Genomic DNA, 25,522 nt, shown 5'->3' with positions numbered 1-25,522 from the left:
TAAGTCGGTATCTCAGGGCTGGGGGTTCGAGCCCCATGTTGGGCGAAATATTCCTACATTGCAGGGGGATGGACCATATACGATTGCTTTCAACTCTATGGTTCTGATTCTATACAGATGTGAAACTGCCCTGATGTTATCCTAGTTGCTGCCATAAAGGATGCAGCTTTTGGTTTTGATGAATCTATGCCTTTACCTTGAATACCAGTCAGATCTGCGCACGGTCTGGATCTTCCCATGTGCTAACCCAGTCCTAGTGAAATATACTCGGAGTCGAGTGTGGATTTCATGCTCTTTATTCAGCTCATAATAGTGAGGAATGGAAGTTCCCCTGAAATGTCTGCTTTGTATACATTATTTACACAATGGGCCCCACGTGATTGGCTATTTCTGGGATTCTCCTGTAGGCCAATCAGGTTGCGGATTACCTTCCACCTGGAGTTGGATTGGGTGGCTCCTGCGGACCAATCAGACTGCTGCATTCTGGATCCTATTGTTCTAGGACCAATCAGACTGCCGCACTTTGGATCCTATTCAACTCAGTACATAACCCACTTCCAAACCCACAAATATGCCCACTTCCAAAACCATAAACAATATTAGCAAAAAGGGGGGGGGAGGTACTAGTAATAAAGGCTGTTCAGCAACAACAAAACTATTTTAAACATGTCAGAAAAACTGAGAACCCTTTAAAATATGAGGCTCTTTTAAAATCAGTGGCACGGCCAACAACACTCCCACTACTTTCAGCCCCCCAGGCACCCCCTTAGCGGCAGGGGTTAAACCCCCCCTATGCCTCTCACAAGCCCATTTTGGAACACAACACAAAATGGGAAGGAAAGGAATCCCAAAGAGCACAGCGGCCACATAGTTCTCTGCAGAGTGTACTCACAGCCCTCCCTGGACAAGGGTTCCTGATTCGCCCAGGGAGGGCAATAATCTCTTGCCAAGTAATGAAAGGGAGGGGCCAACACAGGCAAAACAAGGCAGCCCATTCCCTTGTGGACAACCTTCCAGGGTGGTGGGTGGAGCCAGAGAGGAAAAAATGGGCGGAACATCTTCTGTGACTCTTGCCTTTGTGCAGGAGGTTACATTTCAGCATGCAGAAAAGCAGAGGCTTCGACATGCACCCCTCCAGCCAGGCGAGCAAGAGGCATTAACCTAGTTTAGGGACATGCTCCTGCCATGCAAAAAGCACTTAAGGGCACAAAGCAGGGTTCCTGGTGAGGGCACTCTTGGTCTGGGCTTAAGGAGAGTCCCCAGGGCTGGATAGAGAGGTGTGAAGGATCACAAGCAGCCCACAGACTGGAGGTTCCCCACCCCCATTTTAGAGTTTAGAAGAACAGTGTGCAAGCATGAAACTCTGCATGTGCTGAATGCCCCCTGCAAATAATAAATATTTCCAGCTGGAGTTTTATTTTACCTTGACATTTCCCCCTCTGCTCACTCTCTCTTCTCTTCTTGGTGCCACCCCCAATTTGAAACATGGTGTTGTCTGCCCTTTCTCTCTCCTCCTCCTCCATCTCCCATTGCTCTCCTTCCCTTTTATCCTTAGAGTATTCAGGCACAGTTTGGATTCTGGTGAGAAGGTTCCTCCTCCGCCACTTATGAAGGCCCCTACGGTAGCCCCCACCAACCTGCCAGACTCAGAAGGATATTGCAGCCATGGTAAGGACCAAGGGTTCGTCCACCCTTCACTGGTCCCGCGCCTAGAAAGCAGGTTTTCTGCTTGTTCTGTGCTTTCTAGGCATGGATCCAAGCAGTTTTACATTTGCCCTACTGCTTTCATTGTGAAAACCTGCTCTTTAGCGCTGAATTGGAGCAAACATCAATCACAGAAAACTTGACTAACATTTGCTCCAATTCAGCAGTAAAGAGTAAGTTTTCCTGGAGGGAACTGGGAGGATGAGTGAATGTATGGACAAGCCCTGAGCTTGCCGCTGTGTGTTTGTTTGTGTGTGTGTGTGTGTGTGTGTGTGTGCATGACGGAAGATCATAACATCGCTCATAGAAAAATGTCACCCCCCCTGCCAGCCACCTGATGTCACCCATTTTTGTTAAATTATTTGAGGGCATTTGCACCCTGCTCTTCAGCCAAAAGGACTCCCAGACTTCCCAGCAACTTCGCAACTAATTCCTCCCAGTAACAAGACTTAAACAGTCACAGTTTTTAACAGTATAATCCAGTTTGCAGAGCTTAACATCTCAGAGTCTCTCTCCGCAGTCCCTCCTTTACCCTGTATTTTCAGATTGACAGATTAGAGCCGGGCGCGCCGGGCGGTGTTTCCCCCACAGTCAGCTCTTTCTTACGCAGGCAATATAGTTTCCAGTCCTTCCCCCCCTTTTCCCTGCCACTTGGGGGGGGAGAAAATCCTTATCAAAACGCCAGATTCCGTTTCTTCAAAAGCACTTTTAAAGGTTTGGCACGCAAAAGTCTTTGTTTCCAGCTATATACAGAGCGGAAGGCTGACTTCCTGGTTAAACCTTACCGCTTCGGTTCTAATTTAGCTTGCTTTTTTAACTTTGCCAATTCCAAAAGTTCCTTAATTTGTTTCTTTTCCTTTTAAAATTTGTAATCCTCCTACTCACGGAAAGTTCTTTTGTAATCCAATTTGTCCCAAGAAGAAGTTGAGCGCTCCTCCGATCACGGCTGTGCGACGTCTCTCCGAAAAGGAAGCGATTGACTCTCAGCACCGCGTTACCCCCTCCACACTCCGGAGCTCTTCCTGAGCCCCAGAAACGTTTTAGGGGATCGCTGTTGGTGCCCGCCGAGTCCCACGGACGTAGGCTTCCTCCGCCTACGTTTTCAGGGGTTCACCGCGTCGCCGTAGCGGTAGAACCCTGTTTTTTTCGGAGCTCCCCCTCCGGTGCTCAGCAGGGGGCCGCCATGATTGCTGGCGCTCAACCCGGAAGTCCCTCTGATGTCACCCATTTTTGTTAAATTATTTGAGGGCATTTGCACCCTGCTCTTCAGCCAAAAGGACTCCCAGAGTGACCTCCACGCAGTCAATTAAAACCAGGTAGTCCCTGCTTTGCAGACTTGCAATCCAAAAAATAAAAGAAAAGCACAGTACACAAGGGTAAAAGCAACAGAGAGGGTAGATCGGGAATCAAACTCAGGCACCAATTCTTAAACAGTTGCTCTTATAAATGACCAGCTGGCACAGTGCAGGGGCAGGACCTGGGCTTTTGGCAAAGCTGAGCCTTCAGAGTCCCATCTCTCCCACTGAGGCAGCCTGATGGAATGGCTGCCCCCAGCTGGCAGCTGAGAGAAGAGGAGGCTAGATGGAACATCTTCCTTTGCCTGCATGGTTCAAACTTTTTGTGCTGCCTCTTTGCGAGCCACAGCGATCAGCTGACGGCCATAACGGTGTCTGGGTGGCAGAAGCAGCATCTGTTGAAAGTCCCTCTTTGCCCACCATCCCCCCCTCCTTGCCCTGTGATATTTGTTTTATTGGATTTGTACAAACTAAACACAACAATAGGTAAAGGTAAAGGTACCCCTGCCCGTACGGGCCAGTCTTGACAGATTCTAGGGTTATGCGCCCATCTCGCTTAAGAGGCCGGGGGCCAGCGCTGTCCGGAGACACTTCCGGGTCACATGGCCAGCGTGACGAAGCTGCTCTGGCAAGCCAGCGCAGCACACGGAACGCCGTTTACCTTCCCGCTGGTAAGCGGTCCCTATTTATCTACTTGCCCCCGGGGGTGCTTTCGAACTGCTAGGTTGGCAGGCGCTGGGACCGAGCAACGGGAGTGCACTCCGCCGCGGGGATTCGAACCGCCCTCCTTTCGATCGGCAAGCCCTAGGCGCTGAGGCTTTTACCCACAGCACCACCCGCCACCCGCCACAACAATAACAATAAATAAATAACACTCAAACCCAAACAGAGGCAAACTCAGTTAGCCAAGACCCCTTTGCTTCCATTATGAAAGTATCGGTTATATAGAAGATGGGTTAAACCAGGATGTCATTCCACCATGATCTGTGTGGGGCAGGTGGCTGGTAATTATGTTCCTTTGTCACAGCAGATGTTAAAAATCTCTGCCTGTCCACATCAAAATGATCTGCTTGAATAGTGTTCACCTGCACCTTCCTTTGTGCAGTCAGTGTTCCATCAAAGCCACAGACCATAGTGGTGGGTGCAAAGTTTCAAACGCATTAGAAACCGGGGCTTGCCAACGCTTCTACCCAGCTTACAGGAGCCTCATCCTCCATTTCTAATTAATCGCCCTGGCAACCCTGATTTTTGGGCTGAGGGACCCCATGGGAATCATCACATTATGAGGACTGCTTTTTGGCTAATTCCCTTTTATTTGTCTTTCTGAACCCGGAAGCAGATTCGGACACGTTCAGCGAGCCCCGAAGCCAGAAGGGGTTGGATCATTATCTCGACAGCCTTTTTGACCCTGTCCTGTCCTATGGGAATGGGGTAAGGAAAGCGCCGTCCCCTCCCCAATCCACAGACGCAAAGTGGATGTTTCTCAAAGGACACCTAATTCTCAGAATGCTGGAAGGGAGATTTCTTCTGGTGTTAGCGGCCAAAAAAAAGGTCTCTCTCCCAAGTGGTAAAACTGATTGTTGTTAACCTCAGATTTTAAAGAAAGGAAAGATAAACGAAGCAGGAGATGAATGCACGAAATTCTGAGGTGTGCCAGGCAGCAATGTTGTCTGGATTCTCTGTCAAACATGGCAGCAAAAAGGACAGCAATTTCCAGGCTCAACAGCTAGTGAGGGAACAGTTGCCCCGGAAGCAAGACAAGCCTCCACACACAAACCACTGCACCAAATGTTGGCATGGTGCAGGGACAACATTTGCAACATGGCAGTATGGAAATACCTAGATAGAAAGACTGGTTCCCATTCAGGCCTTGGAGTTTGTCATAGAATTTAGGCCTTATTTGCGCCACCCTCCTCCCCCCAAGCGCCAATGCTTATTTGTTCCGTCCTGGCCCAGGAACTGGAGAAGCCGGCTGCCGTCTCCCACAGGATGAAGGGAGGAGGCCAGATCGGAGCGGGGAATGGAGGCCAGAGCAATGGAGATGGTGTACCAGCTGAGGGACCTCAAACAGCCGGTGAGTGTAGGCAGGGCTGCCTTCCACGGCCAAACGGTGAGCAACCTAAGTGAGGTCAGCTGTGAAACAATGGATGTGGAATTGTTCCCTTGGAGAAAAATTGAGAGAAAGCTTCCTTTGGCGATTTCTTCAAAGTTTTCCTAGAGCAGGGGCAGCCAATCTGGTGCCTTCCAGAATCCTCCAGAAGTTGTTGGACTGTTTGTCCCAGCTGGCATCGCCAATGGACAGGGGGCTGGGAGTTGTAGTCCAACAAGATCTGGAAGAGGCACATGTTGGCTATGCCAATCCTAGGGAGGGGTGCTCTCTGTCCTCGGACACCTTTGAAACATCCAAGGAACATCAAAATAACAACAATTCATTTTGTTTATGAATCACTTCCCATTAGGCTTCCCAAAGCAATGTACAGTGGTACCTCGGGTTACATATGCTTCAGTTTACATACGCTTCAGGTTACAGACTCTGCTAACCCAGAAATAGTACCTTGGGTTAAGAACTTTGCTTCAGGATGAAAACAGAAATTGCACACCGGCGGCACAGCAGCAGCAGGAGGCCCCATTAGCTAAAGTGGTGCTTCAGGTTAAGAACAGTTTCAGGTTAAGAACGGACCTCCAGAATGAATTAAGTACATAACCAGAGGTACCACTGTACAATGCAATAAAAACTTATTTAGAATAATTGGATATAAAAGAAAAAGCTGAAACATTTACATATGCAAGACCTTTAAAAACCAATTTATAGATACAAAAACAACTTTAACCACACATATATAAAATCAATTCAAATTTGATACCGATATTAGCTGGGATTGAACCTACGACCTTCTGCATGCCAAGCAGGTGCTCTTGCCCTGAGCTATATCTCTCCCTGACCACCTGTCACCCCACCTTTGTAAAAAGTCCTTCTTAACAGCGTCTGTATACCACACAATAACTGACCTTGTTTCTATTCCTCACAGCAGCAACAAATGAGGCCTTGTTGTTGGCACAGCAAGCTTTCCGTAACCAGCAGGAGTTGCTTCTGGTAAGTAAAGGCAGGACTCAGGAGTCATACATGGGGGGCGATGGCATCGTTCAAGGGTCTGGATAAGGAATGAGCCATCTTATAGAAGTGATGCTATAAAAGGGCCGTGCATTCCTACGTTTGATGAACTGTGCTTCCAGTTCTGACCCAGCGCCCTGTCCTGCTTTCTGTTTCCCCATGTACAGCATTCACAAGTGACATGCTGAGCAGACTAACAAACAGTCTTCTCAACCTCATTTCTGTGACATCTAAGTGCACCCACAATGGCCTGCCTGCCTTCCTTCCTTCCTTCCTTCCTTCCTTCCTTCCTTTTGCTTTTTCTCCCTGGGATCATAGGATGTGCCTTTTAAAATTGGCCACTCTCTCTTTTCCGTCAGGGTTCCTGCACCTTTAACTGCCGCTTGGGGCCCTGCTGTTAAAAGCGCAGGAGCCCTGCTGGAAAAAGAAGGGTGGCAACCCTAACCCCTGCCCTTTCTCTCTGGGGCAGGCTCAACACATGTCCCAAGTGGAGGCTCTCCGTCGACGGCAGCAGGCTGCTGTAGCAGCGTTGGCCGGTGCAACCTCACTCAGTGCAAACCAGTACTCCAGTCCCAGGACTCCCCAGCACAGAAGCCCTTCCAGGACCCAGAAGAGCGGCACCTATGATGCCGGGCCTCAAGGGGGTCTACCTCCCCAGGTGAGTCTCTTATGCATACAGGTGATGAGACACAAAGAAGATGCCTGCGGTCCTCAGTTCTCTGGTCAGTGGCTAAATAGAAGGTGGAGGACCCTCTGGGTCCCCTGTTACTCAGAGGTGGTTGTTGAGCGCAAGACATAGATGGCAGTGACACATGGCTGCATTTCCCCCCAGTCCATCCCTGGTTGCAGTGCCTCCTCCAAATGTTGGAGTGGCCCCCCCCTCTGTCCGTCTACCTCATCACTGTCATTAGCAACTGCTGCCACTGCCGCTGCTCCCCCTCTTCATTTCTGCCACCTATTTCCTTATCAGACAGAGCCACTGATGAAGCAGGCAAGACAGCTACTATGCCTCTGTCTTGCCCACAGCTGTTTCTTCCTTCTTTTTATATTTTTTATTTATTTTTGTGTAATAATTTTTATTAGTTTTCAATTACAATAACCCAATAAAAGCCTTATTGTCACAATACCGAATTATAATACAATTAATAATGCCAATTGTTCAGATGCCAAATTACCGTATTTTTTGCTCTATAAGACTCACTTTTTCCCTCCTAAAAAGTAAGGGGAAATGTGTGTGCGTCTTATGGAGCGAATGCAGGCTGCGCAGCTATCCCAGAAGCCAGAACAGCAAGAGGGATTGCTGCTTTCACTGCACAGTGATCCCTCTTGCTGTTCTGGCTTCTGAGATTCAGAATATTTTTTCCCTTGTTTTCCTCCTCCAAAAACTAGGTGCGTCTTATGGTTTGGTGCGTCTTACAGAGCAAAAAATACGGTATATTATTTTGTTGGCCCCCTGCATGCTAGAATTGATTATTTGATAATTTAATTTTAACTCTGCATTCCAGTTACACACCAGTCAGAATAACAAACCCTGCTAACCTTCCTTTTTAAAAAAATAATAATAATACTGCTTTTATTTATTTTCATGGTACAGAAGATAAATTTTGAGAAAACAATTGTTACAACAGTAAATAACAAATAACTTGTGCTGATAAAATTACTGACTTTTATCATGCCATGTGCTAAAATTTCACTGAATTGGTCTAAAAGAACACGCCACATTTTCCCATGAGTGCTGGGTGGATTCTTGCCACAGTCTGAACAATTTATGTATTCAATAAACATTTGCCATATGTTATAAAAGGAATATGGATTGTGTTTGCCCTTTGCCGCTCTCAGCTGACACGTTAGTTTCTCAGCCATGCTATTGACCATACTCCGTTACACCAAGAATCAATCTTCAGCCCAACACCAGATTTCCAACACCCGTATGGAAACGATCAATAGAAAGGTTAAGAGGTCATCTTTAGGATAGTCGTGAGCAGACGGGATCCTAAGCCCAAGTAGTGCTAGTGCAGGGGACATTTCAATTGTTTTGTTGCATATCAGGCTTATTTCTTTGAAGACAGCATTCTTCTTTGAAGATGTCACAGCACCACCACATATGGTAATATGTACCTTTGACCGTGCTCCAGCAATTGGGATTGACTTCCTTGCATGTTCAGGATAGCCGCACCAATGCATAATGCCACCCTTTTAATCCCTGCTAAGCTAGAACAAGGGCCAGGGGAGCAAACAAGTTGTAGTGGCGAAGAAGAAGAGCAGGCGCAGGGGGGTCGTGCCAGTGGGTCCCCCTCCTCTGGTGTGTCTCCTCGACAGTTATGCCAGCCTTTGATGACAACCTTAGAAGGTTGCACAGGTCTGGCTTGTGCCCTGTCCTTGGTGCCCTCGCGGCCCAGAGGCTGCTTCCCTCACCTCTTCTGAGGCACTGCGTGCTTTTGCTGAAATCTTTGTGCCCTCCTTTAGGTGACCTCGAGCTGCCCGACACTGGATATCTCTCTGCCCGTATTCATTTCACTCACCTCCAAAGCTGGCCTGGCCATCACCGCTGGGTTTTGTTTGTTTTTTTCAAGCTGCGTGCCCAGTCGGGAACGGCAGGTCTTCAAATCCACCGTTCTGCGGTAGAGCAATGGACCAGGTTTGGTGGAGATGGGGAGGGTAGGGAGCAATTTCAGGAGGGGCTCTGGGCACACCCAAGTGGAATTTGCTGCCAAGGAGTGTGGTGGAGTCTCCTTCTTTGGAGGTCTTTAAGCAGAGGCTTGACAACCATATGTCAGGAGTGCTCTGATGGTGTTTCCTGCTTGGCAGGGGGTTGGACTTGATGGCCCTTGTGGTCTCTTCCAACTCTATGATTCTATGAAATATCCAGGGAATGGCTTTTAAGTGTGGGGTGAAGACCCAAGAGAGGGCTTGAGAATGGTCTCAGTTTGGACTAGGTGGCTCAAGAGTACTGTTCTAGATTTTGTTCTAGCTCCCAGCTCCAGAATTCTGAGGCTGCGACTCACCCCAGTGTTCAATTTCACCCCCTCCGTGGCAGAGAGAAGCCGAGAAAGGGCTGGTAGACGGCACTGCAGCATCACCGAGCCTTACACAAGACATGCCATTCTTTCAGAAATCTGGTAAGGAGTTTTTGTTTTTGCCAGTGGTGGTTGGGGCCAGAGGCAAAAACAGGCAGAGCAACGAATGCCATTTTTACCTTTGCACAGTAGACTGTTTTCTACTGACACTCACCCCCACCCCCGTTCAGGGAAGCAGAGGGGCATTATCAGAGTTGAATGACACATGTCAGCCAGGCAAAAACATGTGGGGTGCGAGGCATGGCTGGGTGTGGACTGGGGAGAGTTCAGAGAGCCAGAGAGAAAGGCCTGGAGGCCAACATGTGGCCCCTGGAGCCTGAAGTTCCCCATCCCACAATTTACACAAACAGGCCAATGCTGTCTCGCTTCTTTTTCTGTCCCTCATGCAGATCCCGCCTCCAGGTTGCGCGCTGGTGAGCTTGTCCGCCACTCCAAGCTGAACTCGGAGTACATTCCGGAGCCGACGCAGAACATCCGCAACATTATCAAGCAGTACCAGCAACCTGCACGCATCACAGAACCTATCAGGTCAGATCCAGCCTCATGAAAGCTGGCACCTCTTCCAGTCTTTAGGCCCCGGAGACATGCAGTTGTGTCAACTCTTGGCTCGCATGGAATCTACATGTGCAAATAATGTCAGAGACTGGCAGGACGCTGGAGGATGCACACCGGGGGGAAGGGGGCTGGCGTTTGACTTGGGAGAGGGGGCCAGTGATTTGTGGGGTCCTGTACCGGACAGGAGGCAAGAGGCAGAGGCAGGGGAAGCTTCAGAGCTGGAGGGTGGAGTGCAGGATGGGTCGGAAGAAGAGGAGAAAGAGGCAGGTCAGGCAAGTGAAGGGCTGGGCGCTTCCTCACCCTCTCCTGCCCCGCTGTCTCGCAGAACCAGGAGGGGATTGAAAAGGGTGGAGCAGAGGCGGTCTCTGGGTGTGTGCATGCAGCCCATCAGGGGAAGGTACATAAATTTGGCAGAGGGGGAGTGGTCCCCTGCTTTTGAAGCTGCTCCATAGAGCAAAGACCTGGGAATAGCTGCCCCTAGACGCTAAACTGGTGTGCATGGGTATTCAGAGCTGTGGAAACTGCTGCAACTGTCAGCTTTGACAACAAATGCTATGTGCATTATTTTGGCTAGGGAGTGTCCTTGAGAAATAATAATACCAAGAAATAATAATAGCCGTACAAGTTACCATAGGCCGTCCAGGTGTCCAAATAGGCATCCACCCGAAATGGATGCCTATATGAGATATGTCTGAATGTGGCCGGGGGCAGTGAGGTCCTCAGACCATGGTGTAATAGATGGCGGGTGTTTATTCTTCCAGCTTTGAAGTTCAAATCTCTCAGCGCAGCCACAAACCACCGGCTTGCTTCACAATCTTGAACTCTCAAGACGGTGCTTGTGAGGGTTCTACAGGGTGAGTCCTTTAAAAGAGGCCCCATGGAACATGTGTATTCTGTATCCTCGGCAGTGGCGTAGCGTGGGTTGTCAGCACCCGGGGCAAGGCAAGTAATTTGCGCCCCCCGCTGCACTGTCCCTCCCCCAGATAGTTCCTTGCTCTTTCTCCGCACCGCACCACACGCCTGGCACCCTCCCCTCCACAGTGGGCGGCGACCCGTCGGCTTGGATCGGATTTGCACAGCCAGCACTGCAGTGTGAGAGAGTGAGTGAGCCAGGTAGGGGCAGAGAGCTGCGAGTGCGAGCTCGCCTCCCGCAGATGTTGCGCCCGGTGCGGCCGGCCCCCCCTGCACCCCCCACGCTACGCCACTGATCCTCGGGGCCTCTTTTAAAGGATTCACCCTGCATTAGGGAGCTGGAGAGGATTGCTTGCATGAATCCCTTAGTGGTTCTATATCTATACGCCTCCATTTCTTTGCAGGAAGGAAGGCGGGAAAGTATTTGTGAAGAAAATGGATCCCCACGAGGAAGCCTTGATGATCCTGAAAGGACAGCTGGCAGCCACGGAGGCACCAGCGCGGCCTGCTCCGGTATGGTGGGGGGCGACTGAGTACATGCATCACAGGAAGGCAGGGCCGCCTTGTGGATTAGGGAAACAGGATGCTCTGTGAGGAAGCGCCAGTTGTCTGTATCTATGCAGTGCCAACCAGCCCAATTAGGCTCAACCCATCCTGAGGGTCTGTTTCAGGATGGGGATAGGAAAGCCAGGTGTGCTGCAGGCAGTGGGCTGCCCCGTGATGGGCCAATGTCAGTGGAAGTCACCTCGAAGGTGAGACACCAAAGGGACGTATCCCTCTGCTGTCTCCCCTTCTGGGACACCATTGAGGAGCCAAGGACTGCACCCACATGGAAGCAGCAGAGAGCTGCTGGAAGGACCAGGAGTGAAAGGCAGGGAAGCAGAGATCTCCCAGGGTGAGGAGACAAGGAGAGGAAAGCTCCTGGGGTGGGAGAGCAGGAGGGTCTGTCGTTTTCTGTAGGTGGCCAGGACTAAGAGCTACCTTGAAGAGAAGATTCTGTACCTGCGTGCGACCTTTATATTTTGGATACCCTGCTGCAGATTTTCTCCTACTTCTGTGCTGTTGCTGCCAAGAGAATTTGTATTTTGTTACGTACTCCTTATTGTAATTGTTGCTGCTGCTGTTTTCCTTTTGCCCTACCTTTCTCACTGGGTTGCCCCAGTTGTAATTGTGCTTACGTAATTGTTTTTTGCTCTTATGTTGCATAGGTTTTACATTATGCAATATATTTCTGTTGTGGGTTCTAAACTGCCCTGTGGTCTACTGACAAAAGGTGGTATATAAAGTTTAATAATAATCATCATATCTGTCAACCTTCCCTTTTTTGGTGGGAAATTCCCTTATTCCAGTACCGTTTCCCGCTGCTTCCCACTGCTATCCCGAATAGTTAGATATCCCGTAGACTGTCCCTGGGACAGGTGAGGCTGCTGGTCCCTTATTTTCGAGGCTGCTGAACCCTTATTTTCAAATCTGAAAGTTGGCAGCTATGATAATAATAATAATTAATAATTCTTGTTGTGGATGTGCAAATGCAGCCCTCCAGTCCTCTCCATCTGGTCCTTGGGATTCTCTCTAGACTACCCCTCCACACACCAATCACTGTCATAGATTTACATCCCATTGAGTGTTTTAACCTGGCAGGAATGCATCTTGAACTCAGATAACAATGCCTTTTGCTTGCCGGCATGGAGAATAGAGATCTGAATTTGCAGAAACTACATCTACTGCACCAAGGTGAAATTTGTATCCCTTGCTCCACCCACATTTGTCTCTGCCCCCCCTGGCTCCTGGAAGGCTTCCCAGAAGGGAATGTGGCCCTGGGGCTGAAGAAGGTTACCCAGTTCTGATTTAGGGACCCATCTAGGAAAGAAGACAGTAAAAGTGCCAGTTCTGTGTGTGTTTCTTGTTACGTGGCAAGTTCCTGGAACCCCCCCTCCCAGTGGAAATAATGACACGTGACGCAGTTATTAAGGTTAATGGGCTTAAAAAAGCCACAACTTTATTGGTTATAGGTGATGAGTGGTATTGGCTTAGGCATTGGTCCTAAACGACTAAATCTGACTCCAGCCCGTCTGCTTGAAGTCCAGGAAGGATTAACCACCAGTAGGGGGAGTCCTGCTTAACTAGGAACTCCCCCGGAGTCACCGATAGGGGGCGTGCCTTAGGTCCTAACCTCCCTAAGCTTCAGACAGGGCCACGCCCCCTGGAATCCTTTAACAGACTACCCTTCAATATGTGGGGCTGGTGATGGTGCTACCGCCCCTCTTCCATCTACAGAACAATACAAATGCCTAACCGCCAATACCCAGAAAGTTGTGATGATTTGCCATGAGGTAGGTGAAAACCAAGTGGCTGGTGCCAACTTGCCAAGTGGAAAAATTCCTACCAGGCCCCTCAATGACGACCAACCAAGTTCCATAGCATCTTCTAGGGCGGGAGGGTGGGAAAAAGCAGGAACAGCTGGTGGGTGGCAAAGAGGGAGATCCCCGGCCGCTTCCTGCCTTTATAGGGCAGGCCACGCCCCCAAACCAGCCGATTGGCCGGCTAGGGGGTGACGGGGCCAGGAATCCCCCCAATCGCGCAGGGCTGGCCTTCACCCACCTCGCACATGGAGGGGCCGTGAATCCCGCAACCCCACCTCCTCCTTAAGGCGGAAGTGGCTTTGGCAAACCAGGACTGGCACTGTTCCTGCTGAACACGCTCTGAGTGCCAACTCAGGTTTGCGGCTGTGTGATGTGGGGATTGGCTTGCTTGCAGGTCATCAGGGAGCTGGGAGCCAAGGAGGCAGTAGCCATGGTGAAGCCTGTGACTTGTGCCAAGGTGGCTGTGCCCTCTGCCATCCGCCTGCCACCCGCCATCACCAGATCTTTCCCTGAGGCCTCTCCAGGTAAAGAATGGCATTGTGTTCTCTGTGCTTGATTCCTTGACTGGGTGAACTGCCTCTTGGGCTGCCTGAGGCCTGGTGTTCACATGCAGCAGAATGAGGTGGTGGACTCTGAAGTAAGTTCAGGTGGGAGGTGCCATCTTTTACTTCTCCCTCCTGTATAAATGCTCTGTTTTTACTCATGCCTCTGTAGCTTGGAGAGCACCTGGAGTAGGGGTGGCCAAACAAACGGTGGTTAAGCAAGGCTGTTGGTTTCAGACATAATGCTGAACCATAGTTAAAACAAACTGTGGTTTGTGAGCCAACAGTAAACTATGGCTTTGTTTGTTGCCAGCAAGCAAGCCATGGTTAGTCTACTGGGCTGGGTTTGGATGTTCAAACAAACCATGCTTTGGGTAAACCAGGCCTCAGACATGATACTTGTGTGATCTACCATGGCTCCTTGGGTATGGGATGTGGCCTTTCCTTAACAGAGAGCCCTGGGGGGGCAGGCTGTTCTTTCTCCAGCACAGCTACTGACCAATTCCTCTTTTCTAGTGTCGGTCTCACGTGAACTATCATCTGAGGATGAACTTATCCAGACGCGGCTTCACCGTCGTTGCAGTGAGGAGTTCTATGCATACCGCAATGTCTCTTGGAAAATCTATCTCAGGAAAGAGGTATTTGCCCTGAGTAAGGCTGCTCTCTCCTTTTCCTCATTAACAAGGTGGGGTTGGAAGAGATATGATAAGGGAAGTTACAGGGAACCAGGCAGAGAGCCTTCTCAGTAGTGGCACCTGCCCTGTGGAGCGCCCTCCCTCTATCTACATAAGCTGTGACACGTTTGCTTGGGTGGAGAAGGCTGTATAAAATGTACTGTATTTTTCGCTCTATAAGACGCACCAGACCACAAGACGCACCTAGTTTTTGGAGGAGGAAAACAAGAAAAAAAATATTCTGAATCTCAGAAGCCAGAACAGCAAGAGGGATAGCTGCACAGTGAAAGCAGCAATCCCTTTTGCTGTTCTGGCTTCTGGGATAGCTGCGCAGCCTGCATTCACTCCATAAGACACACACACACATTTCCCCTTACTTTTTAGGAGGGAAAAAGTGAGTCTTATAGAGCAAAAAATACAGTACATTTGTTCCCCCACCCACACACTTTCTCTTCTGGCCCCGTCCACCATTGCCATGTGGCCCTGTGAAGTTCCATCAGAAGGGAATGCGGCTCTCTGGCTGAAAATGTCTCCCCACCCTTGGCTTAGATGAACGCACCTTGGTCTGTTCCAGCCGTGCTCTTAGGGTGGTTCTGCTCTCTCCCTGGTCACCTTCTGCTCTCTTTCCTGGCAGGTTTTCTACCCAACGGACAGCATCAACAACCCTCTTGTGCTAGATCTCCTTTTCCGGCAGGTGAGATTCCGGTTCTGCTTCCAGCTGCTTCGGCGGGGCTGTTCCTTAGATCTTCCCTTGCACCAAGAGGTGCACCCTGGATTCCTTGCAAGGCACACAGCCACACGGGACCTGAGTGCAAGGCACACAGCCACACGGGACCTGAGAGAGTTCCACCTCGGCATCTGCTCTGAGGGCCCTTCAGTTGTTCCATATCCAGTTCTAACTGTAGCTTCTTGTCCCACATAGAGATTTCTCAGGAGACAGATGAGGTGATCAGGCACTCCCATTTCTTTAAGAACTTGCCATAGTTTGCTGTGGTCGACACAGTCAAAGGCTTTTGCATAGTCAATGAAGCAGAAGTAGATGTCTTTCTGGAGCTCTCTAGCTTTCTCCATAATCCAGCGCATGTTTGCAATTTGGTCTCTGGTTCCTCTGCCTCTTCTAAATCCAGCTTGCACTTCTGGGAGTTCTCGGTCCACATACTGCTTGAGCCTTCCTTGAAGAATTTTAATAACATAATAACATACAAAACAATACCCCCACCCTGGTTTGAAAGGTAATAGATGGTTTACTTGGCAAAAGGTCTAGGAGAAGAGAAATGTTTTCACCTGGCACCTAAAGATATGCAATGAAAATGCCAGTCGAGCCTCCCTGGCATCTGGTTGGCCACTGTGAGAACAGGATGCTAGAGTAGATGGGCCATTGGCCTGATCCAGCACAGGGTTGTCTTGCGTTCTTATGAGCTTTGGTACTTCTAAAGGAGCCTTCCTGCTGCCCATCAGATGTTTTGGGTCCCAGCTCATTGGGGCTGATGGCAGCCGGCGTCCAAAACATCTGGAGGGCACCAGGTCGGGGAAGGCTGACGCATTGTGTTTCTCCTTGCAGATCTTCAACGATACCTTGTCCGAGGCCTGCATACGCATCACTCAGGAGGAGAGACTCCGCATGAAGGCCCTTTTCGGTAACCCTTGTTGTTTCAGCTGGGGTGGCTCGTTATCTTTGGCTCCTCCCTCCCCAATCCTGCCCCAGGGCAACATAAAGCCATAGACCTGAAATGAGTTCCAGGAAAAAAAGGTCAGCCCATTTGTTCAAGAGGATCCAAGGAGGAACAAGGCAATAAACATTTATATACAGTGGTACCTCAGGTTACATACGCTTCAGGTTACAGACTCTGCTAACCCAGAAATATTACCTCGGGTTAAGAACTTTGCTTCAGGATGAAAACAGAAATCGTGCTCCGGCAGCCACGGGAGACCCCATTAGCTAAAGTGGTGCTTCAGGTTAAGAACAGTTTCAGGTTAAGAACAGACCTCCGGAATGAATTAAGTTCTTAACCCGAGGTACCACTGTACCTATAAATTATGTGTTTATAATAATTTGCAAAGTGTGGAGGAAGTGGTGAAGGGGCGGGCGGGGGAGAGAGAGAAATAAGAAGGAAGGAAGAGAAAGAAAGAAAGAAAGAAAGAAAGAAAGAAAGAAAGAAAGAGAAGTTATTTTCCATTTCTCATCATGCAATAGCTATGGGGTCATCCAGTGATTGGGCGTAGATTCCGGACAAACAAAGGTGTGTGTTGTTCCCACAACACCTACTTAATTTATGGAATTCACTGCCAAAAGGTGTGCTGGTGTCTGCTGTCTTAGAAGGCTTTAGAAGGACATGAGACAGATTCATAAAGTTGGGATGGGTCCCTGTGGCCTTCGAGAAGCTGTTGAATTTTCTCATCCCTGGCTGTGTTGGCTTTGCTGGCTGGGGCAGATAAGAAGTAGAGCCCAACAACATCGGCAGGGCCAAAGTTTCCTTATTTCTGTCACAGAGGCTAGGTCTGTTAGTGGCAGCCAGCCACGAAGGCTAAATGGAGCCTCATGTTCAAGGGCAGTGTATCTTTGAATGGTAGTTGTTTTGGCCAAACTCTGGCCTTCCTGTGAACCTGTGGACTTCTGAAACCATCTGGTTGGCTATTGTGGGAAGGATATGTGGCTAGATTAAAAATGGACCTCCTGTAGCCTGTTCCAACAGGGTTCTTCCTCAAAGGCAGGACTTATTCCTGCCAGCCAAATTCCTGCCATTAACTTAGGCTTGCCCATTCTCTCATGCTCAAGTAACTCAGGGATCCAAGAGTGGTGTAAAGCCAGCCTCTGTTTCTTTCCTCAGCGGAAAACAAGCTGGACTCCTTTAGTCCGGTGGCCGATGAAAGCGTCAAGAAGGAGATCATCAGCGTTGCCCGGAATGGCTGGGAAGTGTATTTCTCTCGCCTTTTCCCTGCTACGGTAAGAAGCATCCACATGTGCACCCTTATTGCGGGGGGGGGGGGGACTTCTGTGGGAGCTGCTTAAATCCAGGCAAACTGAGTAGATGAAACAGGGATGAGGAACCTGGTACCTTCTAGATGTTGCTCCAACTCCAACTCCCATCATGCCTGGCCATTGGCCATGCTGACTGGGGCTGATGGGAACTGGAGTCCAACAACATCTGGGGGTCCATAGGGTTCCCCATCTCTGTCATAGGACAGGTTCTACTGCTTTAGCCACTGCCTGTCCTGCTCCCACCCAAGACATGCAGACAGAGCAAGAAAGATATCTTTATTCAGGTGGGTAACAGTACAGGCTCAGCATCAGACACAGAGCCCAGAAGCCACAATTCAGGAGTTCAGAACCAGGCAGAAACTGGAAAGAGAATAAAACAATTTAAAAATTCTGAAGAAATGTGCATGCACATGAAAGCTGGTCTCTAAGGTGCTACTGGAAGGATTATTTTTTTTAAAATAATTTTTTATTTATTTTATTTCGACAACCTAAAAAGGCAGCATAAAGCCAAACTTTGGAGCTCATGGCACATTGAATCTGGGCAGGCACCTTTGCTGTACTGCTGTTGGTGTCTGTTAAAAAATTTTTTGTTTAAGCAGTCTAACCAGACATGTACATTAGACGTAATATATTACTGACTTGTGGGTGCTCTAATAACTGGCCCTTTCAGCCTTTGTTTCTTGATGGCTTATCCCCATCCAGCTATGCCAAGATGTGCTGCCTTGTTATCCTTAAACCAGCAGTGTTTGCTACAGTTTTAACCAAACCTTGATTAATTCTAACTTTGACTTATTCCAGGAATTATGGGTTTCCCAACACCCACAAACACTGAGGGCCTGAACACATAAGAAGGGAACAACCTGTTCTCTTTTTATTTCTTTTGGCTAACTTCTTTTTAACATCTGATTCCATCTGCAATTTTGGTGTATATTTTCTGTAAACCGCTCAGTGCCTTTTTAAATTATTTACTTATTTTATTATTAATTATTAAATTTGCATGTCGTCCTTCTTCCGAGGCATTGCTCTCTCTTTGATGCCCCTTGCTCCCAGGCTCACCCTCCCTCCATGAGCTGAGCCATGCCATACCTAACAGCTCTGTCTTGCTCTTCTCAGGGCAGTGTGGGCACCGGAGTGCAGATCCTGGCTGTGTCTGACACAGGGATCAAACTGCTGCGGCTGGTCAAGGGCACCAACTTACCTGGGGAGCAGCTCCGGGTGCTGCGGGGCTACAGGTGAGGCTGCAGGATTGGCCGGGATCCCTGGGAGGAGATGGAAAGGTGAAGGACAGGGAAATGCGGGTAGGTTTAGTGAGGAGTGGGTCTCATCAGCTGGCAGCATCAGGGAAGGGCGCTGTAGCTTGGTGGTGGAGCACCTGGTTTGCATGCGAAGGGACCAATTCATGGCATCTCCAGGTAGCGATGGGAGACCCTCCTGCCTGAAACATCATTGAGAGCCGCTGCCAATCAGTGTAGTCAGCACTGAGCCAGATGAACCAAAGGTACGACTCGGCTTGTAGGGGAATGGCTGTAGCTCATCGCTGTGACCTAAACCACTGAGTCTCTTGGGTTTGCCAATTGGAAGGTCGGCGGTTCGAATCCCCGCAACGGAGTGAGCTCCCATTGCTTGGTCCCAGCTCCTGTCAACCTAGCAGTTTGAAAGCACACCGGTGCAAGTAGATAAATAGGTACCACTGTGGCAGGAAGTTAAATGGTGTTTCCGTGTACTCTGATTTCCATCCCGGTGTCCCGGTGTGCCAGAAGCAGTTTAGTCCTGCTGGCTACATGACCCGGAAAGCAGTCTGTGGACAAATGCCAGCTCCCTCGGCCTGAAAGCAAGATGAGCGCCGCAAACCCCATAGTCGCCTTTGACTGGACTTAACCATCGAGGGGTCCTTTACCTTTTACTTTACCATTTAATAGGTTGGTAGCTCGGTATCTCACCAGCAGTCCACATTGCAGTGCATCCAGCTGCCCTGGGAGGAAAAGGGGCAGGGCTTCTGGGGCCCCAGCACAGAAGGCCCTGGGCTTTCACCCTGGGCCATTCCCTGACAATGTCCTCGGTCCACAGACGGAGTCTCTCCCTTTGTGGCAGTGCCCTCTATATTCCCCTCTGAGAACCCTGGAGGAAGGGCATCAGCACCATCGTCCAAATGTGCTGTGTGTCTGCCCTTCCTGGATCCACTTTCAGCATCACTGACCTCCAAGCTTGGCAGTGAACCCCGTTTTCCTTTTTCCACAGCTACGGCGATATCCTCTTTGTGACCACCGGCTCGAAGAACATGCTGGAGGTCAACCTCACCAATGAGAAGCTCATCCTTTTCTCCCCCAAAGCTGCCCAGATTAAGGCACTGATTGACTATTTCCTCAACGAACTCAAGAAGGTGAAAAGATATAGCAGATGCGCTTCCTTTTGGAGCACCTTGTACCCCTGCTCCCCCAGCCAGCCACCCTTTGTCTTTTCCCCCTTCTAGGATTCACAGTACATGGTTGCAATCAAGAACCATATTACAGACGATAAAAGCCTCTTACGGTTCCATAAAGGAGACATCATTTGCCTGCGGCCAATGGAAGGCTTGGATCAAGGTGAGAGACCATCAGGAAGTCTGTGGGGGGAGGATGGGAAGCAACACAAAAAATCATGAGCATTTCAGTCTATGTTTCTCTTAACATACAGCCTTTTTCCATCCGCAGTTTTGCACAGTCTACACATTTACCTGGTGCAACCCATTTTTTCTGCATTATTTTCACTAAGATATGCAGACTTTCTCCGAATACATCCACATTTTTTGCACACACCTTTTGGGACGGATAGCCGTTCCGCAAAATTCGGAGCAGCACAGTCAGTTCAAAAGGATTTCAGTGCGTGTCTTGTCCCGTGTTGCAGTGCAAGCCCAAGCCAAATTCCTCCCTCGCCGTATTGTGCAGAGAGGTGGGATACATGCAGCCACAACATACGAGGGGCCATTGCAGATTGCAGGCGGATAATAGCAGGTGCAACAGAGGATCAGGGCTGGTCCCCAGTTCACCTGCTCTGTGAATCCGGGAGCTTGCCCAGGGCTAGGTTAAGAGGGTCTTCCATGCCCTCCTTTGACACCGCTGTGACTCTCCCGTCCCCACAGACCGCTATTTCGGCTGCGTGGTGCGGAAGAAAGTGATGCTCCTGGAGGATGTGAAGAAGGGCACCCAGGATTTTGGTGGGTGGCTCTTGCGTGCGGTGATGTGCCCTGTCCCCCTTTCTCCTGTGTGCAGTGGCCTTTCTCTCTCTCCTGGACAAACAGACTTCTGCAAGCTAAAAAGCAGCCTATGCATGCTGCTGTTGCTCAGTGGCAGATCACAGACATGGTACAAGGCAATTTCACATGTTCCTTCGCTCAAGGGCAGGGTCCCATCTGCACTATACATTTAAAGTGCCCTCAAACCACATGGGTGGTGCTGTGAGTTAAACCACAGAGCCTAGGACTTGCAGATCAGAAGGTTGGCGGTTCGAATCCCCGCGATGGGGTGAGCTCCCGTTGCTCGGTCCCTGCTCCTGCCATCCTAGCAGTTCAAAAGCACATCAAAGTGCCAGTAGATAAATAGGTATCACTCTGGCGGGAAGGTAAAAGGCATTTCCGTGTACTGCTCTGGTTCTCCAGAAGCGGCTTAGTCATGCTGGCCACATGACCCAGAAGCTGTATGCCGGCTCCCTCGGCCAATAAAGCGAGATGAGCGCCGCAACCCCAGAGTCGGCCACGACTGGACCTAATGGTCAGGGGTCCCTTTACCTTTACCTTTCCCATACCACTTTTAATAGCTGTGTCTTCCCCCAAGGATTCTGGGAGCTGTTGCTCATTAAAGGTGATGCAAGCTGGTAGGAGACCCCTATTTGACTCGCAGAGCTGCAGTTCCCAGCGTGGTTCACCAGTCAATCCCTCTTCCCAGGGAGCTCTGGGAATTGTAGCTCTGGAAGGGGAATAGGCATCTCCTAACAACTCACATCTCCCTTAAGGCACTCCCCAGGATTCTTTGGGGAAGCCATGACTGTTTGCCAGTGCCGGATTTATGTATAAGCTAAACAAGCTATAGCTTAGGGCTCCACACTCTTGGGAGCCACTAAATAATTTAAAGGGGGAAAAACCTGGATGTACATTTCCAAACTATAAGATAAAAAAAATAAAACCCACATCATTTTAAGTTAGAGCTTAATAATTATTTCACTATTAATATACTTCTTAATTGTATTTCACTATTAATATACTTCTTAATTGTATTTCAGTTCAACAATTACTTTGATAAAATACGTATTTTGTTATGTGCAAATGGCTTCAGATACCTATTAGGTCCATAAATTACCGTATAGCATATATTCAACACAAAAAACAGTGACAATTTGTTGTTGACAAAGGACAGCTGGACATATAAAGGGCCCCATTACTTTCAGTAGCTTAGGGCCTCATCAAACCTAAATCAGGCCCTGCTGTTTCCAATAAATGTTTAAAGTACTGTTTACAATAGTGTTTTAAATGTATCGTGCAGATGGGGCTGCTCAAGCAAATCTGACCTGGAGCTCTGACCAGGGACTATCCCATGACCTACCGGTACTTTGGCCCATTTGATGCAGTTCCCTTCTTGACCAGAGGCAGTATAAAAGCTGTGTGCCCACTTGCCATCCCTAAGGCTGGAGGTTCAAGACCCACTGTGAAAATCAAAATTAAAAAGGGGGGAGGGGGGAAGGGAAGAAGAAGAAAAAGACTCACTACGGATCTGAGCCCTGAAAAAAAGGCTTTCTTCTTCCACTGACTGTTAAGGGCATAATTCTCCTCTGGCTCCTTCTATCTGTCTCCATTTTCTGCCATGATAGATGAAAGCCCTTGGCCTGATGTCGAGAGGGAGCAATAACAGCTCTACCACTATGAAAGGGTGGGGTGGGGAGGGATATTGACAGCATATAACTCAATGCCTTCTTCCTGGTGTAGGCTGGAAGTTTGGTGCCATCTATGGGAAATCGGGCTTCTTCCCTGCCGATTGCGTCCAGCCGGTGGCAGCGCCAGATTTTACCCACCTTCCCGCGGAGAAGAAGGAGGAGCCCAAGGACAAGCAGGCCAAAGTGGCTGTCCCGGCCTCGGTGGCTGTGGCTGTTGCATCCGCAGCCGTGGCTCAGGAGCTTGACAAGAAGACTGAGGCGAGTGCAACGTGGAGGGGGTGGCCGTGTTTCTCATGCCAGGCCTCAAAGCGAGGTGGGAAGCAGGATTCGGGGCGAGGAGGAAGTCCCGGGAACGTTGCAACGCCCACCACTCTCTCACCAAGGTGACCAGAGAGGGAAGACTGCCAGGAAGCTGTCCCTAAAGCACCACACTTTCTTCCTCCTCGCTGTTCATCTTGGGAGAAGAATTGCAGGGCAAGTCCAGCCCTACCATTAGGCAGTTGCCTCAGGTGGCGGATACTGGCGATGCAGCAACAGTAGAGCCAGTGTGGTGTAGTGGTTAAGAGCAGTAGACTTGTAATCTGGGGAACCGGGTTCGCGTCTCCGCTCCTCCACATGCAGCTGCTGGGTGACCTTGGGCTAGTCACACTTCTCTGAAGTCTCTCAGCCTCACTCACCTCACAGAGTGTTTGTTGTGGGGGAGGAAGGGAAAGGAGATGGTTAGCCGCATTGAGACTCCTTAAAGGGAGTGAAAGGCGGGATATCAAATCCAAACTCTCTTCTTCAACAGTAGCCCCTTGGCAGTTTCCCCTACGTGCCCTGGCCATTCCTCACCATTAGAGGGGTGCAGCCTGGAGAGAATTATGAGGGCCAGACAGAGAAGACGGGGTGGGAAGGGGGGCTGCATCTGGGCCTCAGGTTTTAATTACCGTATTTTTCCATGTATAAGACTAGGTTTTTTTTCCTAATAAATTACGTCAAAAATTAGGGAGCGTCTATACACAGATAGTGCCGAGGCCATTTTCTTAATTCTGAATCCCCCAAAATAGGGGGCATCTTATACAAGAGGGTGCAGTGGCGTAGCGTGGGGGGTGCAGGGGGGGCGGGCCGCACCGGGCACAACATCTGGGGGTTAGGGTTAGGGGGTGCAAATCCACGGGTTAGGGGGCGCAAATCCACGGGTTAGGGGGCACAAATCCACGGGTTAGGGGGCGCAAATTACTTGCCTTGCCCCGGGTGCTGACAACCCACGCTACGCCACTGAGAGGGTGTCTTATAGACAGAAAAATACGGTAATTAATTTAATTAAACCTTGCTCCAACCTTGCTGTGCAGAGTGGATGCTTCTGAGAGCCGGTGTGGTGTAGTGGTTAAGAGCGGTAGTCTCGTAATCTGGGGAACCGGGTTCGCTTCCCCACTCCTCCACATGCAGCTGCTGGGTGACCTTGGGCCAGTCACGCTTCTCTGAAGTCTCTCAGCCCCACTCACCTCACAGAGTGTTTGTTGTGGGGGAGGAAGGGAAAGGAGAATGTCAGCCGCTTTGAGACTCCTGAAGGGGATTGAAAGGCGGGATATCAAATCCAAACTCCTCCTCTTCTTCTTCTTCTTCTTCTTCTTCTTCTTCTTCTTCTTCTTCCTCTGAGCCACTGGATCCAAGGGGAAGTTGAGCCACGCTGGCACCTGCGGTATAAGGGCAACCGCACCTGTTATCTCCCTTGCGTGACGAGTTCCCGCCCCCCCCCCCAGTGGAAATAATGATCCGTGACACAATTATTAAGGTTAATGGGCTAAATAAGGCCACAACTTTGTTGGTTACAGGTGATGAGCGGTATTGGCTTAGGCATTGGTCCTAACTGACTATATCTGCCTTCAGCCCATCCGCTTGAAGTCCAGGAAGGGTTAACCACCAGTAGGGGGAGTCCTGCTGATGCACATCAACTAGGAACTCCCCCGGGGTCACCAATAGGGGGCGTGCCTTGGGCCCTCACCTCCCCAGGCTTTGGACAGGGCCACGCCCCCCGGAATCCTTTATCGGACTACCCTTCAATATGCGGGGCAGGTGATGGCGCTTCCTCCCCTCTTCCATCTACAGAGCAATACCAATGCCTAACCGCCAATAGCCAGAAAGGTGTGACGATTTGCTACGAGGTAGGCGAAAACCAAGTGGCTAGTGCCAATTTGCCAAGTGGAAAAATTCCTACCAGGCCCCTCGATGGCGGCCAGCCAAGGTGCATAGCAAGGTCAAGGAAGGAAAACCTTAAAGGGTGGGAGGGTGGGAAAAGCAGGAACAGCTGGCAGGCAGCAAAGAGGGAGACCCCAGCCGCATCCTGTATTAAATAAGGCAGGCCACGCCCCCTGAGCCAGCCGATTGGCCGACCAGGGGATGACACGGCCGAGAATCCCCCCAATCGTGCAGAGGGGCCGTGAAGCCCGCAACCCCACCTCCTCCGTAGGGCGGAAGTGGCTTTCCTGGATGGGTACCCCCTCTTTGCTAGCCACCCAAGCCCTCTGCCACCAAACCCATTGCCACTGCATTTGGGGAACTGAGAACTCGAAGGAGCAGGCAGAGTCCCAGATCCACCTGGGCTGCAATAAGTCCGTGGCCTTATCAGAAAGACTGTGCCCGCACATTCCCGACAAAATCAAGAGACGAACACCCTGGGCCTCTCCTTTCTTTTCCCCCAGGTGTGTCTGGCAGGCAGCGAATTCGCAGAGAGCGCAGAGGGCTTTCAGGGCTCCAAGGACACCGGCCCACGAGGCGGCCCCTTCAACATGCTGGAGTTTTCCAAGAAGTATTTCCGAGAAGGGCAGAGGGCAAAGATGTGAGTGCGTGCGGACGGACGGAGCCCCCTAAGGGCTTGTTTGCCCTCGAGAAACGGAGGCCGTCATCTCAAGTTTGGTGTGTCAGAGTTGGTGTCCCGTGGCTGCAATCCCCCGTGTAAGGAAAGCAAAGGAATTCTGGGGTGCTGCAACCGTGCCCCTCCACCCACCTCAGCATACCAGTTAGTTATAACACCCCTGCTAACGTTTACGGGGTGCGATCATCGCATGTCTTGGGATGACCAAGAGGTAAGTCAAGATGGCCCACTCTTTGCCACGGGCAGTTGGCTCTCTTGCAGCATGTCAACCGCCGCGATTCGTTTGCCTCTCAAAGAAGTAAATTGCATCGGAGGTTGAAGTGAGATAAGTTGGGGGGTTGCCTGAACCGGAAAACAGACCCACAACCTACTGCACCCTATAGCTGGATATGTGTATGTGTGGCAGGCAAGACAGCATGGGATGGGTTTTAACAGGTAGGAGAGGGTATATTAATTGCAATTTCATGTGCCCACATGTGTGGGTTAAGCAGTTTCAAAACCCCATCCTTGGCAGCAAAATTAAACGCATAGGAATTAAGCTGTGAAACC

The 25,522-nt window shown here is 50.0% G+C and overlaps 2 protein-coding genes across 2 annotated transcripts in view; one reads left to right on the top strand and one right to left on the bottom strand.

The window, feature by feature from the left end:
• LOC310664458 (uncharacterized protein) overlaps positions 1–25,522 on the bottom strand; it is a 541,032-nt gene that overhangs the window by 29,355 nt on the left and 486,155 nt on the right. The gene's annotated exons all lie outside the window — the stretch shown is intronic.
• The window catches only part of MYO15A (myosin XVA), a 96,220-nt gene that overhangs the window by 47,447 nt on the left and 23,251 nt on the right, over positions 1–25,522 (top strand). Inside the window, exons 32-50 of the mRNA XM_083413278.1 lie at positions 1,556–1,668; positions 4,336–4,430; positions 4,956–5,109; positions 6,029–6,093; positions 6,581–6,769; positions 9,149–9,230; positions 9,578–9,716; positions 11,060–11,168; positions 13,413–13,542; positions 14,077–14,198; positions 14,869–14,928; positions 15,796–15,871; positions 17,063–17,178; positions 18,328–18,446; positions 19,453–19,594; positions 19,685–19,796; positions 20,333–20,407; positions 22,169–22,374; positions 24,801–24,937. Of these exons, the coding sequence (XP_083269404.1) occupies positions 1,556–1,668; positions 4,336–4,430; positions 4,956–5,109; positions 6,029–6,093; positions 6,581–6,769; positions 9,149–9,230; positions 9,578–9,716; positions 11,060–11,168; positions 13,413–13,542; positions 14,077–14,198; positions 14,869–14,928; positions 15,796–15,871; positions 17,063–17,178; positions 18,328–18,446; positions 19,453–19,594; positions 19,685–19,796; positions 20,333–20,407; positions 22,169–22,374; positions 24,801–24,937 (2,241 nt within the window). The remainder of the gene's footprint in view (positions 1–1,555; positions 1,669–4,335; positions 4,431–4,955; positions 5,110–6,028; positions 6,094–6,580; positions 6,770–9,148; positions 9,231–9,577; positions 9,717–11,059; positions 11,169–13,412; positions 13,543–14,076; positions 14,199–14,868; positions 14,929–15,795; positions 15,872–17,062; positions 17,179–18,327; positions 18,447–19,452; positions 19,595–19,684; positions 19,797–20,332; positions 20,408–22,168; positions 22,375–24,800; positions 24,938–25,522) is intronic.

This window comes from Podarcis tiliguerta (genome assembly GCF_965153285.1).
Source record: "Podarcis tiliguerta genome assembly, chromosome: 14".
Lineage (NCBI taxonomy): Eukaryota > Metazoa > Chordata > Lepidosauria > Squamata > Lacertidae > Podarcis > Podarcis tiliguerta.
Note: the sequence above shows the minus strand (reverse complement) of the source record. Positions and strands in the feature narration are given on the sequence as shown.